Source organism: Somniosus microcephalus, chromosome 13 (genome assembly GCF_052327205.1).
Source record: "Somniosus microcephalus isolate GS21.2 chromosome 13, FLI_Smic_1.0, whole genome shotgun sequence".
Classification (NCBI taxonomy): Eukaryota; Metazoa; Chordata; class Chondrichthyes; order Squaliformes; family Somniosidae; genus Somniosus; species Somniosus microcephalus.
Window position 1 is genome coordinate 17,393,259 of NC_140999.1, and position 16,726 is coordinate 17,409,984.

General features: G+C 45.9%; 1 protein-coding gene across 3 annotated transcripts in view; it reads right to left on the minus strand.

Annotated features, from left to right (window-relative positions):
* LOC147108096 (transducin-like enhancer protein 1) overlaps positions 1-16,726 on the minus strand; it is a 184,521-nt gene that overhangs the window by 157,720 nt on the left and 10,075 nt on the right. For all 3 annotated transcript variants that reach the window (XM_086004577.1, XM_086004578.1, XM_086004576.1), the window contains exons 3-4: positions 11,524-11,587; positions 184-228 (exon numbers count right to left, since the gene is read on the minus strand). In XM_086004577.1, coding sequence (XP_085860703.1) covers positions 184-228; positions 11,524-11,587 — 109 coding nt within the window. The remainder of the gene's footprint in view (positions 1-183; positions 229-11,523; positions 11,588-16,726) is intronic.

Consider the following 16,726-nt stretch of genomic DNA (forward strand, 5'->3'; position numbering starts at 1 on the left):
AAACAGCCATCTGCCAACATCTAGGCCTTGCAGGCCAAGCTTTGGGGGAGGAATTGCAAAACCAAATACTGATTTACATTCATGCTACCCACATACTCTTGGTTTCGTGTGTGAACTGCAGATGACAGGCAATTATTCCATTCATTAACCTCATCAAAGGCTTTCATTTCCTCTTGTACTTACTTGTTTATGCATCTCAAGATTGAGGCCATATGACATCTCATAGTACTGAAATAAAACAAAACCACACATTAGCAGAGCAACAAACATTCAAAATAAAAGCCACAGATACTGGTTTGAATGCAACACATGGGGATAATCTACAAATCTTGAATAGAGGGATTTTAACCACTGGTCAACTGATTTAATTCAGGAAATATCACAAGTTCAGCAACATTTTCTATTTTTTTTTTCAAATTCACATAACAGTTTAATGCAAACTAGATGAACATAACTAGCATCGTTAGCTTAAGCAATCAGACTTAGGACCTAGGCTCTGACTCATATCGGGGTTCAGTTCCATTCGAGGCCCTCCCAGCTCTCCAGTATGTCACCTAAATGGCCAATTAAAAAAACCACACACATGCCTGGACATCGAGTGTCATCAGGAGGTTTGTCCGGCTTGGGATTTCCTCTTGTACCCAAACCTCCGCCCCCAAAATCTGATCCTCACTCTCACTTGTCAATAATAGGCAACAACCAGGACCAGGGATGATTTCCCTCCCACTGGCCCACTCCCTTTGGAGGGCAATGAATTTAGCAGAGCCCAGGTCTCAACAGAAACATAGAAGATAGGAGCAGGAGTAGGCCATTCGGCCCTTCGAGCCTGCTCCGCCATTCAATGAGATCATGGCTGATCATCCAAATTCAGTACCCTGTCCCTGCCTTCTCCCCATATCCCTTGATCCCTTTAGCCTTAAGAAATATATCCAACTCTTTTTTGAATATATTTAATGAACTGGCCTCCACCGCCCTGTGGCAGAGAATTCCACAGGTTCACCACTCTCTGGGTGAAGAAATTCCTCCTCATCTCAGTCCTAAATGGCTTACCCCTTATCCTTAGACTATGACCCCTGGTTCTGGACTCCCCGGCCATCAAACATCCTTCCTGCATCTAGTCTGTCCAGGCCTGACAGAATTTTATAGGTTTCGATGAGATCCCCTCTCAATCTTCTAAACGCCAGTGAGTATAAGCCCAATCGACACAATCTCTCCTCATACGTCATTCCTGCCATCCCAGGTATCAGCCTGGTGAATCTTCGCTGCACTCCTTCCATGGCAAGAACGTCCTTCCTCAGGTAAGGCGACCAAAACGGCACACAATACTCAAGGTGCGGTCTCACCAAGGCCCCGTACAACTGTAGCAAGACATCCTTGTTCCTGTACTCGAACCCTCTTGCTACGAAGGCCAACATACCATTTGCCTTCTTAACCGCCTGCTGCACCTGCATGCTTACCTTCAGCGACTGGTGCACAAGAACACCCAGGTCTCTTTGCACTTCCCCTTCTCCCAATCTATTGCCATTCAAATAATAATCTGCCTTCCTGTTTTTGCCACCAAAGTGGATAACCTCACATTTATCCACATTATAGTGCATTTGCCATGTTTCTGCCCAATCACTCAATCTGTCCAAATCGTACTGGAGTTTCACGACATCCTCCTCACAGCTTACCCTCCCACCCAGCTTTGTGTCATCTGCAAATTTGGAGATATTACATCCAATTCCCTCGTCCAGATCATTAATATATATTGTGAACAGCTGGGGTCCTAGGACCGATCCTTGCTGTACCCCACTAGTCACTGCCTGCCACTCGGAAAATGACCCGTTTATTCCAACTCTGCTTTCTGTCCGCCAACCAGTTCTCTATCCAAGTCAATACCTTGCCCCCAATCCCATGTGCCTTAATTTTGCACGCTAATCTCTTATGCGGGACCTTATCGAAAGCCTTCTGAAAGTCCAAATACACTACATCCACTGGTTCTCCCTTATCTATTTTACCAGTTACATCCTCAAAAAATTCCAGTAGATTAGTCAAGCATGATTTACCTTTTGTAAATCCATGTTGACTTTGTCCAATCCTGTCACTGCTTACCAAGCCTAGAACCTCCCTGCTTCTCATTTACCCAGTGAGCCATCAGAGTGTCAAATTGAGGAACAATCTTAAAAAAAAAACCTGGAAATTTGTTCTATAACCAACCATTCTAGTTCTGTACTCACTGATGTTACAAAACTGAAGCCGGAGTTTGGCTCATTTTAACAGCACTAAAAATACAAGCAGACAGTGAAAGAAGTGGCTTGTCCCTTTTTGGTGGAGCCAGAATGTGGGTGGTAGAAAGTGTAGGCAATTATTTCAAATATTTGGTTCCCGGAAACAGAATTTCTCCAAGTCCACATCCACGCAATGGCCAGGGTCACTTTTGCCAAGTGGAATTTACTTTATTTTTGGCCTTGCATTTCAGAATACTCTTAGACGAGCCCTACATCCCCATGTCCCAAGAGTGCTGGCACTTGCCTTGATAACAAGGTCAAATTAAAAGGCATGTTCAGGTAACAAAAAGCACCCTTTTCAGATTATTCAGCCCATGGTTCCATCCTGTGCCTCCAAGAGATCCTCATCTTTGGAAGGCAGCAGACTTCATTTTAGGCTTTAACAGTCAGACAAATGTATTAAGCACCAAGAACAATTTTTACAATAGGCATGAAGATTATCCAGAAAATAATTGTTTGCAACTCCTGTGCGGAACAAGATTAATTTTCTGGCATAGTGGTCCTTCTCGCCAACTATGGTTATCTGGCTTAACCGTTTGATACATCACTACAAATCACATCATCATGAGATTATGGAACACTGATATACTATTGAAATTAAAAATAGGACCTTAATTTGCCCAGTGATGAAAGCACCCACTTGCTTCTCCATTGCAGAGCACTTTACAAACTATGAACATCTTCAAATTGGTGTGTTATATAGGAAAACTTAGAAGCATTCTTCTCAATGAATGACCAATCAATTTTTTTTTTTTTTTTTTTTTTTAAATTTATTGGTGTTGGTGGAGAGGCATGATAGCCAGGACACTAAAGAATTCCCTACTCTTCTTTGAACAGTGGGATTGTTAACCTCCACTTGAAAGAGGAGCAAGCAGATGGGGTCTTGCATTGGAGGCAGTTCAGAGACGATTCACTAGGTTAATTCCAGAGATGAGGGGGTTGACTTATGATGAAGGGTTGAGCAGGTTGGGCCTATACTCATTGGAATTTAGGAGAATGAGAGGCGATCTTATTGAAACATAAGATTCTGAAGGAGTTAGACAGGGTAGATGCCGGGGAATCTAGAACAAGGGGGCATAGTCTCAGAATAAGATGGAGACGAGGAGGAATTTCTTCTGAGGGTCGTGAATCTGTGGAATTCTCTGCCCCAGAGTCATGGAGGCTGGGTCATTAAATACATTTAAGGGGGAGATAGACAGATTTTTGCAAGATAAGGGAATGAAGGGCTATGGGGAGCAGGCAGGGAAGTGGCTTTGGGCCCAAGATCAGCCATGATCTTTATTGAATGGCGGAGCAGGCTCAAGGGGCCAAGTGGCCTATTCCTGCTCCCATTTCTTATGTTCTTATCTTGGGTATAAAAGGGGTCAAGTTTCTGCTTTGGGCGCAATTGTCAATCCGGGCACAAATTGCGCTAGTTTTCCCCAAAGTGAAGTTATGGTTCAGGTTTCTACTCAAACTCATTTGCATAACCAAACCCAAAATCTTCCATAACTAACTCAATCGAGAAGCGTTCGAGAACGTAGCTGTTTAACCGTCGAAACTGAGCCAACGGTTATGTGTGACCAACTAGAGCATAACTTCAGTCCAAGACAAAACCAAGTGTACTTTTTCTCCATCTACCTCAAAATTGCATTACTCAAATTTGAATAGTTTAGGACTCCCAACATTTAACCCACTCAATTCATTTGCCTATAGATCCTAACTTCCAATCCATCCCACCCCCAGACTCAGCATTCCCTCCTCCCACTACCACAACAAGCAGCATTTATATAGCATCTTTAACGTAGTAAAACATCCCATGACCCCTCACAGGAGTGCAGTCAGGCAAAAACCTGACACCAAGCCAAAGGAGGAGACATTAAGGCAAGTGAGCAAAGTCCGACGCAAGGTCATCGACCTGAAACGTCGACTCGGTTTCTCTCTCCACAGATGCTGCCTGACCTGCTGAGCATTTCCAGCATTTTCTGAGGTTTGATCAAAGAGGCAGGTTTTAAGCAGCGTCTTAAAGGTGGAGAGGCGAAGAGGTATGGGGAGTGAATTCCAGAGCTTAGGGCCTAGACAGCTGAAGGCACCGCCGCCAATGGTGGGGTGGGGGAGGGATGCACGAGAGACCAGAGTTGGAGGAACACAGACTTCTCAGAGAGCTGTAGGAGGTTACAGAGATAGGGAGGGGTGAGGCCACAGAGAGATTTGAACAGTTTCCTTTCTAATCCCTACTGTATGCCAGTTATCCTACAAGGGATCCAGTCACCGCTTCTGGGAAGTTTCCAGGTAACGAGCATACCTGCTACAGCAGCCTCTGAATTGGTCACGGGAGAAAATGATTTTTAAAAAGCTATAAAACTGCTCCAGTGCAAACTACTGCAACTTATCTTTTTGGCACTGGTAGACAACTTTCAAATCGAGTTTTGATAAAAGCACAACATGCCGTACGTTGATGCGTCATTGCACACCTCTGTTTACAAGTCTGGCAGAGTGCCAAGCGTCAACATCCGAAGGAGAACACTTGCTTTTTAAAGCCATCTAAGCTCTCTGCTCGTGACCCCCCCTCCTTTAACAAATACTTACCTAACTTTTGCCTGTGCGTCAATCATTAATTGGGTGGGAGGCTACTTATCCCAACCTTTTTGAAACCCTTGAAAAGTATCTGCCAAAAAAACCCACAAGAGATTGTTGCTGCCACATCTTTCAGTCTTGCTTTACTTTATCCAAAGCAAACAACAGTATGCTTAAAAGAAAATTACCATATCTCCCTCGTAAGCTTCCAAAAATAGCTGAAACTTAGGCGACAAACTTTTTTGCAAATAGGGGAAAATTGTTTAGAAATTCAGGATGCAAAGTTCTACAAATTAAAAAAAGGAAAACTTGGGAATTCCTTCAATACATGAGCTGAAAGCTACTGGAAACCAGTCAAGTGACACTGCTGGCTTGTTTCAGGGCCAGCTTGCCTACTTTTCCCAATCTCTCGCTGCCACGTGTCTATCCCCAGACATCAATTCCGGCTCTCCGACACATTCGGCTTTCAGTTCAGAGAGGCTCCAACTAAAAAGGCAGAATTTTGGGGCCCAGGTCCGCGGGCGTCTGGTGCGCTGTCCAAACAGTTTCCTCAGTCTCAGGTAGCCACCTGTGCAGTTTTCGGGCTGCGGTTAGCGGTGACAGACATGTCGGCAGGATGACATGATGCAGCGCGATTCGAGCTCCGTGCATGCAGGCTCGGACGCGGGTAGCAGCTCCCCACCAGCAACTAACGTTCAATAAAAAACAGAAAAAATGCTGGAAACACTCAGCAAGTCAGGCAGTGCCTGTGGAGGGAACTGACAAGTTGACATTGCAGGTGTGAACCCGGCCATCAAAACGAGAGTTGGTTCAACACCCGAAATGCCAACATGTCTGCAGATGCTGCCTAACCTGCCCAAGTGTTTCCAGCATTTTTCTCTCTAGCTTTGCAGTTCCTTGTTTATACCAGCTAATGTTTGATGTTAGCAGACAGCAATGGGCTATGTCCACCTTGTCCCTTTATGTTAAAATACATATTCATACGAAATTTTAAAAAGTTCCCTGGTGGTCAAATGGACAGCCTAAACACTTTTGGCTGGAGCTGTACTTCAGCAAACTAAAAGTGGTGCAAGAGAACCTCGGAGGGTTTCTTTTTACACTGCTTGGCTTTGACGTGCTCGAATTCCTAGATAGGAACTAGCCACCTGGGTTTATACTCACTTTCTGCATCGATGCATGTCCAATCCAAGCTTACTTCAACAGCATCTCCCAGCCCTGTGACCTCTACCACCAAGCAAGCAGCAATATCATGAGATCATCATCACCGACAAGTTCTCTGCCAAGTCACACACCATTGGGCATATATTCTAGGGGGGCCATATTTTCTAAACCAAATCCAGGGAGACACAGGGTGGGAGCACAGCAAAGCAGCCAGGAAGGAAAATGTAGGTTGCGCAGCCTAGCGAGATAGCAGCCTATATTTTAGCAACTGCACATATACACTACAAATGCGCACAGAATTACCGCAGATTTAACATCACACTATTGAAGCGCATTCAGACACCTGATATTTTCCCGACCCCCACCGTGTCTAGGATTAGCCTGCCCCCCCCCAGTAACTGACCAGGCCCGGCCTGCCCCCCCCCCCGGCCTGCCCCCCTCCCCTCCCCCGGCCTGCCCCTCCCCCCCCCCCCCCTCCCCCGGCCTGCCCCTCCCCCCCCCCCCTCCCCCGGCCTGCCCCTCCCCCCCCCCCTCCCCCCCCCGGCCTGCCCCTCCCCCCCTCCCTCCCCCCGGCCTGCCCCCCTCCCCCCCCCCCCCCGGCCTGCCCCTCCCCCCCCCTCCCTCCCCCCTTGCAGCCTCGCTCTAACCCACCCCATTTACCATGCTCCCAGGCACAGACAATCCAGCAGCCAGAGCCTGGCCAGAAACACAAAACAACCACCGGCACATGCGCAGAAAGACAGCCCAGTCACGCACGTGCAGCGAGCAACTCTGGCCATTGTACAAGTTGCTGTTCAAGTTAGCCTTTCAGCAGCAAACAGACAGCTCAGGGGGGTTACTGCCCAGGGGTGAGTTTTGTGAACCGGAGACTCTTCAGGGGACATTATTTGCCCGGTGACAGTACCTCATCCAGGGAGTCACCCCAGAAAACAGGGACGCGTGGTCACCCTAATAATTCCCATCCCTTTCAAAATCCTGGCATTCCCCAATACCTACAGAGGAGCGCCTCATAGGAGAACTGCAGCAGTTCAAGGTGATGGCCCACTACTATCTTCTTGGGCAACACCGACGTCCACTGAACGAATAAAACAAACCACTTTGCAAAAGAGCATGTTAAGTTATTTTCTTCTGCCATTGCCTTGTGTTTATGGGTAAGGCCCAGCTGGGCCTTCTTTTATACTCCGGACAATTTTTAGCACCACTGCTTCTCTATTGGTGAAAGTAGATATAGCCCTCCATTCAGATAATGTTCAGCCCTCCATAAACAGTGATTCTTGGGCATTTTCTTCATGTAGGCCTTATTTTTAAAATGTCAGTATACATTGCAACTACAGCACAAAAGAATGGTCATGAATCATTTTAAATTAGATAAATTTACAACCAAGATGGTCACAAGTTAACACCCAACACAGGAGTTATCGCCGGTGTCCTGGCCAATATTTATCCCTCAACCAACATAACAAAAACAGATTATCTGGTCATTATCTCATTGCGGTTTGTGGGACCTTGCTGTGTGCAAATTGGCTGCCGCATTTCCCACATTACAACAGCGACTCCACTTCAAAAGTACTTCATTGGTTGTAAAGCGCTTTGAGACGTCCGGTGGTCATGAAAGGTGCTATGTAAACACAAGTCCTTCTTCAATTTAAACTCCTTTGACTCCATCTTTTATCGCTTTATAATCTCATCCCAGGAAACAACCTGGTATCCAAAGCCTCGCCCAGTCACTGCTATATAGCACAAGATGACCACCATAGTGGACCTCCCATGTATTGCTCATTATTCTGCAGAGACTTTTCACGAGGAACTATTTGGTCAAATTGTACATTCAAATGGAAGGAAGCTAAGGTGACGAGACAGGATTTTCCACTTCTGAACCTAGCAATCACTGGCCAAAAAGTGCAGATGACATCTTGGGGAGGTGGTCTTCTTTCATGTACCCAAATAATGTGCTCAACCCCCTTCCTTTGAAAAACACATGGCCCAATTCCCCACACCAACTACGCCATAGTCCTTCTAGAGACAGAGTCCAATTAAATAGACATTACGAGCAATTACGACAGGAGTGTCCAAGCATTTTGTCTTCGTCTGCCAATTAGCTGCACACCATGGAGACTCCCAAACCACACATGAAAAGTTTAAAATGAATGTTCCCATTAATTTGCATGCATCTCAACCTGCCAATACCAACAGATGTAGATGTTCCAATTTAGAATTTGGCCACCAATGAAGCAACAGCATTAAGAACAGCCTTTTCCAAACATTCAGGCCCATAAAATGCAAACAGGGCAAACCAGCCAGTAAGAAATACAACGCCGAAATAGAACAGAGTTGCCCGAGCTTTGTAGCCTGAATTGCTACGGCTCATATGGTGCTTATGGGCTATAGTTTAAGAGAACACAATGTTAGGAGCTGCCAAATCCACTCCAGACAGATTGCCCATTTTCCAGAAAACCATTACCAACCACAGGAAAATAAGATTCATGCCAGCAATCTTGTTCAATTTGAAGCCAAGACCCTGGAGCTTAAAGAACATTTCAACTGGTTCCCAATACCCAATAGAGCTCTGTCCTAACACTAAAGACCAGCTCAGGGGTTTCTCTTGCATTTACGCCAGTAATGCATGAACGTAGATTTACACCCCCATCCCAGCGGAAGAACTAAGCATCTATAATGGCCTTGCCAATGGGCACACCCCCGTTCTGCAGAATAGCAGAAGAGGAAGAGCAGCAGAGACAAGAGGCTCGGAGAGTGTGAGGCGTCATGGCAGAAGACAGCAGCCCACTTGCTATTACCCCCATTGCTGGCAATGCATTTGCGCTGTTGGGGTAATAATAGCAGATGAATGTTTACTTTACTCAATGGGAGGTATTAACCCACTTCTTTTAATTAGGTTAACTTCTGGGTTAAAAATAGCAAGACCGAAGGATATCCTACAAACTTGCTTAGCATCAACAGTAATTTCCAGCCTCATATTAAAAGTTGTTTGAAAGGCACCACAGCTCAATTAACATCTGAAAGGAAAAAAGGCAGAGTGAAAAGATGCAAACTGTCATCAGAACTCCGTTCTATGGTTTTGCTTAAATGACACTGACTCATCCTTATTCATCCTGCTGTTGTGCATACCAGCAGCTTAGCTTATCACAGGCCCGTATCCCACTTCATTTTTCAGTCCAACTCATTTTTTTTTGTAGCACAAGGCTTATATTTAGAGGGGTTTTTGCAGCTTAGCTCATCACAGGCCCGTATCTCACTCAGTTCAACTCCTCGGGGGGGGGGGGGGGGGAATTCAGTTGGTTGCGCCACCCGTTAGCGCTAGTGGGGCGCAAACCTACTAGCGCCCGGGTGCGGCACTGCCCACACCTCCCGCCAAATTCAGCGGGAGGTTAGTGGTGGCGCTAACCGTTAGCGCTGCGCTGCTGGCGATTATGTCATCGGTGTGCGCAGCGCCCCGGCCGCGATCTTTGGGAGCGCCCCCTGATTTACCGCCGGACGCTATGTCCGACAGGGTCAGGGTGGCATACCTGCGGCCAGGGAGGCGCAAATTAAAAAGGGGAGGTGCGGGGTGACCATTTTTGCTGTTGGCCACCTGCCAGCGCTCCCCCCTCCCCCCCCCCACGGAGTGCCGGCTGCACTCCAAGAGCCCGGCACTTCTCTTGGGTGCCGGGCTCTTTTGCCTGCACTCCCAATCCCCGGGGGCCCACCTGGGCCCCAGATCGCGCTGCACAAGGCCCCTCCCCCTTTAAGGGGAGGAAGGCCTGCAATACCGCAGCGCGTTGCGCCACAATATTCACTCGCAGCGCCCCAAGAGGGAGGCGGGGCGCCTCCAGTAGCACCCCGCTTCCCTCTGGGGTGCAACCGACCAATTTCCGGCGCAGGGGTGCTAATTTTTCCAGGGCGCTATAAGTTAGCGCCCCAAACGGGGCTATACTGAATTTCTCCCTCCTCATTTCTCAATGTAGCACCAGGGTTACATTTAGAGGCGTTTTTGGCCTATCAGATTTTCTGGGCCTGAAAAGTTATTTATTTAGCCGTTAAATCAGCATACCTGCATTTCATGCAAGCCTGCACCAGCTCCTGGGCTGCTATGGGCTCAGGTTCAGAGACAGTGAGCCATTTCTCTTAGTGGATGTAGAATGCACAGCTGTTTGGTATTGCATGTATGTATTCACAAATAACATAGCTGGGGTTAGATTTCCCGTACCCTGTAAAGTTGTACTGAAGTCCCAGCGACTATATTTATTTTCATATTTAAAATACCTGCAACGCTTCCAAGAGAAATTATTTTTGGCTTGAATGCCGGAACTACAGTACAGCGACCACTTGTAATAGCACCTAGAATGTGGAAAAACGTTTCAAGGCACTTCAGAAAAGGCACAAGACAAAATGGCCGATGAGCCAAAGAGAGAGCTGTTAGAGTACTGATCAAAAGCTTGGTCCAAAAAAAAGTTGGTTTTAAGAGGGATGCTAAAGGAGATGGGGGGGGGGGGGGGGGGAAAGGAGGAGGTGGTAAGGTAGAAGATTTCAGGGAGGTATTTCCAGAGCATGGAGGCTACGTGGCTGAAGCCATGGCCGCCAATGGTGGGGATGAAAGGAGGGGGGGGGGGGGGGTGGAATGCGCACAAGAGGCCCAAGTCAGAGTTCTGGAGCAGGTTATAGAAATAGGGAGCTGCCAGGCCGTGAAGGGATAAGAATTTTAAATTGGAGGAGTGGGAGGCAATATAGATCAGCAAGGAGAGTGATGGGCGAACAGGACTTGGCATGGGATAGGATATGGACAATAGAGTAGGCTCAAAAAACATTGGAAAACCAGAGCAAATAAAGTATCAAAATGTTCTGGGAATGGTCCCAGGGTCACCCGTGAAAATAAATCTCAATTCAATTTTCAGTAAGTTCGAATTCCACCACTGCTGCAAACTGCTGTGGTGTACCTTAGATTTTTTTTCTCCAATAAAAAAAGTAATGCAATGTTGGGTATATCTAAAATTTAAATGACAACAAGCCCGTGTCTCACTGCACTCTCAGTCCAACTCTTCATTTTCACTGGTCATGGGACTGTTTCTGGTGGGCTTATTGTTTGAAGGCATTGGCTCAGCTTTGTCAGTTTTCGATGTTGGCTTGTGTGTGGTTAATCTGAAGAAATAGTACGTCTTTTAGCTGCGTTTGTTATAATGGGCCAAAATACAGTGCCAGCAGTGGCTGGAGGGCTGAATAGCAGGGGTTTAATGTTAGCTATTAAAAGTAATAGAAACAGGTAATACCATTTCATCTTACACATCAGCAATGTCACATGGTGTTACTAAATCGTGAAATAGACATGAAACTGACACAACAGACAGGAAGTCTTACAAATCTATCTGCTACAAGCCCATTGGACCAGTAACCTTACTGCTACATTTAATTAGAAGAGGGATCAAGACATTGCTCATTCTTTCAATCCGTAATTTTCAACTTTTGCCTTCATACGCCAATTTACGAATTGGTGTCAAGACAGTGCTGCATTGTACGACTCTTACAGAAAAGGTCTTGTACTCACCATCACGTAATGTCGCTGCATCTCCGTCTTCTCACTGGCCAGTTTTTCACATTCCATCTTGAGGCTTGCAAACAAGGAAAGGGCCATCAAAACACATTTTAAATGGATTCCCTGCCCCCCCCACACCCATTTCATAATGGATAAAATTGACATGCAAGACACTTTCAACACTACCACCTCAAAATTACCATAATTATACATCCTTCATGCTCTTTGACAGCAGACAAGAAAAACCTTTCCTTACCTCTAGGTTCTAGGCTCTAATCTTAACCACTGATCAATACTACCCACAGTGATTGCTCCTCAACTTCCTTCTTTACTCTCAAGGTCCCAATGTGCAATCTTAAGCGCTTTCATCTCCCCCACATCCTCTTCTGTTGAAATCAAGACCCATCAGGCTATCTTCTACTCCCAACATATTCCTCCCCAGGATCTCAAACTTGTGAAAAATCCTCATCTCCCTCAGTTTCTCCATCGTACAACCGGAAAGCCCTGCAGCGGGTAGTCAAAACTGCCCAACGCATTACCGGCACCCGGCTACCGACCATAGAGCACATATACCAGAAACGCTGTTTACGGAGGTCACGGTCCATCATCGAAGACCCTACCCACCCCAGCCACAGTCTGTTCGCCCTCCTGCCATCTGGGAGTAGCTACAAATGCATTCGCACCCGTACGACCAGATTTAGGAACAGCTTCTTTCCCAGGGCTGTCATCCTACTGAACTCCACAAATAAACTCTAAAGCCTGCACATCTGCCAATGCACTTTATTATGGTTATGTTTATGTTAATGTATTACAAGCCAAATGTATGTTGAATGTTTAAATGTCTTAATCTAAATGTACACTCGGGAACCGCAAGCCTACATTTCGTTGTACTGCACTTGTGCACTAACAATGACAATAAAGTTGATTATTATTATTACATGCTTTCAATAACCAGAGGACACAGATTTAAGGTAATCAGCAAAAGAAACAAGGTTGGGGGGGGGGGGGGGGAAGAAAGAGGAGAATTTAAAAAAAATAAATGCAGCAAGTTACGATCTGAAATGCACTACCTGAAAGGGTAACGGAAGCAGATTCAAAAAGGGAACTGGGTACATACTTGAAAAAGGAAAAATTTGCAGAGCTAGGAGGAGAAAAAAGAGCGGGGGGTGTGGGACAAATTGGACAGCTCTTTCAAAGAGCCGGCACAGGCACGATGGGCCGAATGGCGGCCTCCTGTGCTGCAAGATTCTACGGAATTCAACGTCAGCAACCCAAGCCCGAGGTCATCTAATCCTTCCTTCAGGATTCAGCTGGTCTCCCTAATCTATTCAACCTTGGCTTGTATACCCTTCACCCAAATTTATCAATAATTTTTTTTTTTTTTTTTTTTTTTTAAATCCTGCTCCATGAGCTTGCTTTAAATAATATAGTGCATGAGGAAATTTGACCGCAGAGCCGACAATACCAGCTTTCAGCAGCAAGGAACTCATGACATTACTCGAATTAAAACACAAAGGGTGACAGATTTTTGCTCATTAAGCCTTCATCTCCATCAGGGTATTTTTAATGCCAGTCACTTCAATTGATGCCACTTGGTTCTCTCTGTCTTCCTTGCCCCAGCTTTCAAGGCTAAAAGGTTAATGAGGCTTCATAGAAAGCTATTAAGCTTAGGCAGTTCAATAGAAAAGCCAGCAGCAGGTAAAATAGATTCACTGCAAGAAACAGCTTACTATTAAAATGGAATCTTTGATATCCCAGTCTGATTTTTAAAGAGAAATCAGAATGGATTATTTTTTTGAAAAATATATAGTTATACATCTCTTTCCTTCTCCCCACTGGTAAATACACCATATAGCGAAGATCTCCAATTTGGACGAGAGCGAACCGAGGTTTAGCCCCCAGTCTATGCTAAATTACACTGTCTAGACAACAGCAGAGCCATCTAGAGAAATATTAGCAGCGAGATTTAAAATGGCCAGAAAGAGCGAGACAGATTCCAGACCCTTTAAACACATGAAGGTGTTTACTTTTCAGAGAGGCACAAGTTAAAGCCAAAATGAGTGGAATTGAACAGGTCCAAGAGAGTAGAGATAGGTCTCTGTCTCTGGACCCTTTTGTGTGTGTGGGGAAGAGAACACACCAGAAGTCTCACTTCCAACCAATATCCAGTGGCTCTCGCTGGAGGTACATGCATGGAGACAGAACACTGGCTTGAACAGATACATCTACTGAATAGTCCACCAGGACTCACTTCCCAGGCTTGTATCTGAATAATGGCCACAGGGAAGGGAGCAGAAAGCAATTCTACCAAAACAGGACTTACTGCATTCAGGAAAAGAGCCAGGAAAAGGGGGGGGGGGGCACAGTGTGGTTGAGCGGCAATGTTCAAACTACGGCACATGGACCAACTGCTGCCTGTAACTCCCGACATTCTGGCCCTGGTGACTCCAGTCTCCATTTCTCGAGGACACCGTTTCATACACTTGGGTTTCCGATTTGTCTAGTTGGAGTTTTGAGGGCCGAACAGTTTGGAAAGCAGCATCCCCGCTGAGGATTTAACCACCAAATTGTTTATACGTGACCCACGGCCTCCATGGTACACAACAAAATGAGCTACCAAGGGGGAAAGACAGTGAGAAAACAAGGCTCGGACCAGTAGATTGCTAAAATATAGTGTGTCAATCACTTGTTTTTGACAGCTGGTAAAATAACATGTGCATCATTTTACTAGGATGAGGCCCCTTTAAATTTATAGGCCACAGGTTCAATGTTTGAAGAAAGTTTCTGGTAGATTAGACGCTTCAGTGTGTGCTGTATCCAGCGAGTCTGCAATGCTTGGCCAGCATCCCTTGAAAATTACTCTGCAGCCAATTTCACCCCCCCCCCACCAAACAAAATCGAAGGCGCTTTGTGACAAAACTGGTGTATTCTGCAGTCTGCCTTTAGATTATCAGAAGGCCAGAGCAGCTATCAAATCTCAGCATCATCACCGGATGACCAACGGTAAAATCCCACAGGTACATTCCATATTTTGCAAAGATGGACTGGAAGGAATTGGGTTCATTTTCAGCTGCAGGTAATGTCATCGGAATTTGAGGTCATCTAATTCAGACAAGGTAGCTAGCAAGCACAGAGAACCTGGGTTTACGTTCTTGTTTTTAAAAAAAAAAACCACGTGCATTTTTTATTTTAATGCTCATCAACAGGAGAGGATGTCAGCGTTAGGGAATGAAATGTCCACTGCAGGCATCCAGCATCAACATCAAGCAATCGCAGGTCATGGTATAGCACCTAATTGAACAGAAACCTACTTCAAACACTGAAGCCAGTGCCCTATAATTTATAGCAGACTCATCACGCTAGTAAAAGATCCCTCTACTCTGCCCCCAACGATATGCTTCTTCTCAGAAAAGCACTCACTACTATCTGTCTTAGACGAGCCATCCTGTGGCCTCTCTGACTGAGCTTATGAATTTACTGCCAAACTCTTGGCAGTTCAGTGCTGTGGGCCTATGGATTGAGACTGCCTAAGGTCATTTCACACTACAGAGCAGACGTTCATCTAGTTAGTCTGGGATGAGTTTGAACCCAGTGCCCCAGAGGTGAAAGACCAACATCCGACTCCACGGATTCACATCTTCCTGTACCTCTGCTGAAGAGTGTAACAACAGAATAGGATACGCACAAAATCACTTCAGTAACTCCAAGAGTAATAAAGGCCAAGAATGTCAAATAATGATAGAGGTACTTCCCCCAAGGCCTAGCGGGTAAAGGCACAGTGTGGGACCCAGGTCTGATTCCTGGCATAGGAGTTTGCTGATCTCTGCTAAGGCAGTAGCAGAGGGTGCTACAACTGGCATAAACAGAGCGAGAGGGGGGGGGGCGCGAGAGGAAAAAAATGAATGAGAAAGACAAAGCAAAGCACCAGGGCCTCATTAGACCGCACATCTTGCTTAAAAAATGGTTGCATGCAGGACACTGGGAGAGAATAGGACCAGCTGGACAACTCTACCAATACCCACACAAGGAAAAGCCACTTGAGCGAGGTATTACCACCACCACAGAAATTGTAACCCACAAGAATCAGGGGAGGGGGAAAAAAACTGTCCAACATGAAAAAGTCAAAGGGGAACAGTTGCACACATTCTGGACACTGCATCGAATTTTATCAGTATCTGCCGGACTGTTCTATTGTCCACTGGAGTCACCCAATTTAGTCGAGCAACCCAACGTTCTCCTACTAGTCACATTCAGTACTTCCACCTTATGATGTACAAAGCTTTTGTTAGGGGGAAGGAGGATAGGGAAGAGATAAGGGGGGGTGGGGGGGGGGGTGCCGTGTGATGGAATAGAAAAGACATTCCTAGAGTGGAATGATGGTAAGGACAAGCGCAGGAGTCTTGAAGGGAATCCCATCAAGCGACGTGTAGTTGATCACAAGTGAAAGGCCAGCATGAATGAATTTTTTTTTAAATTGACGAGCACACCAGTACTGCGGGAGGGACAGACGGAGATGGGGCTACAACGCGAGAGGGTGTATTCTGCAAACCACACTCCCGGCTGTGCGAGGCTCTGCACTGGGAATGGAGCCTGGCAGAATTTACAATGATGTCCCAGCCAGTTCAAAAGGCAGCATTGGCAGAGGTCTGGAAATTGCCCGAGAAGCAGGGGCCCCTAGGAGATCAGTGGAGAAAATTAGACAGCAATATACTTGATGGGGAATTGTTAGACCATTGGATTTTGAAATCAGCAGGCTTCACGTTGCATCAGAACAATCAAAGACAAGAGGCCTCTTAGATTATCAAAGATTTCCCACAGGTAACCCAGTTCTCCCAGCATAGTGTCCACTGCATTTTGAGTGTCCCAATGTCTACAGGATAATGTGCCAGGCTAGGTATTTGAGACAAATATTTATTACCCTTTAAGGTTTTTTTTTTTTTTTTTAAAAAGCTTCCTAGCATCTGTTTTAAGTTTGCTTTCCACTCTTTTCCAAGCAGTGGATTCTCTGCCAGTTTGAGTTAAGGTAGGCCCTTCCATCCGCAACCAAGTGCACTTCCTTGTTGGAGCAGATGCGGACAACATCTGTGGAAATATCCAAAACATATTGCTTTGATTCACAATTCTTCCCCTGCCAAACAAAAACACAACTGTTCCTCATTGGCAAGTAAGATGGCTTTGTTGTATGGCCTTTATTCCCACAAAAAGTGCAGTCGAC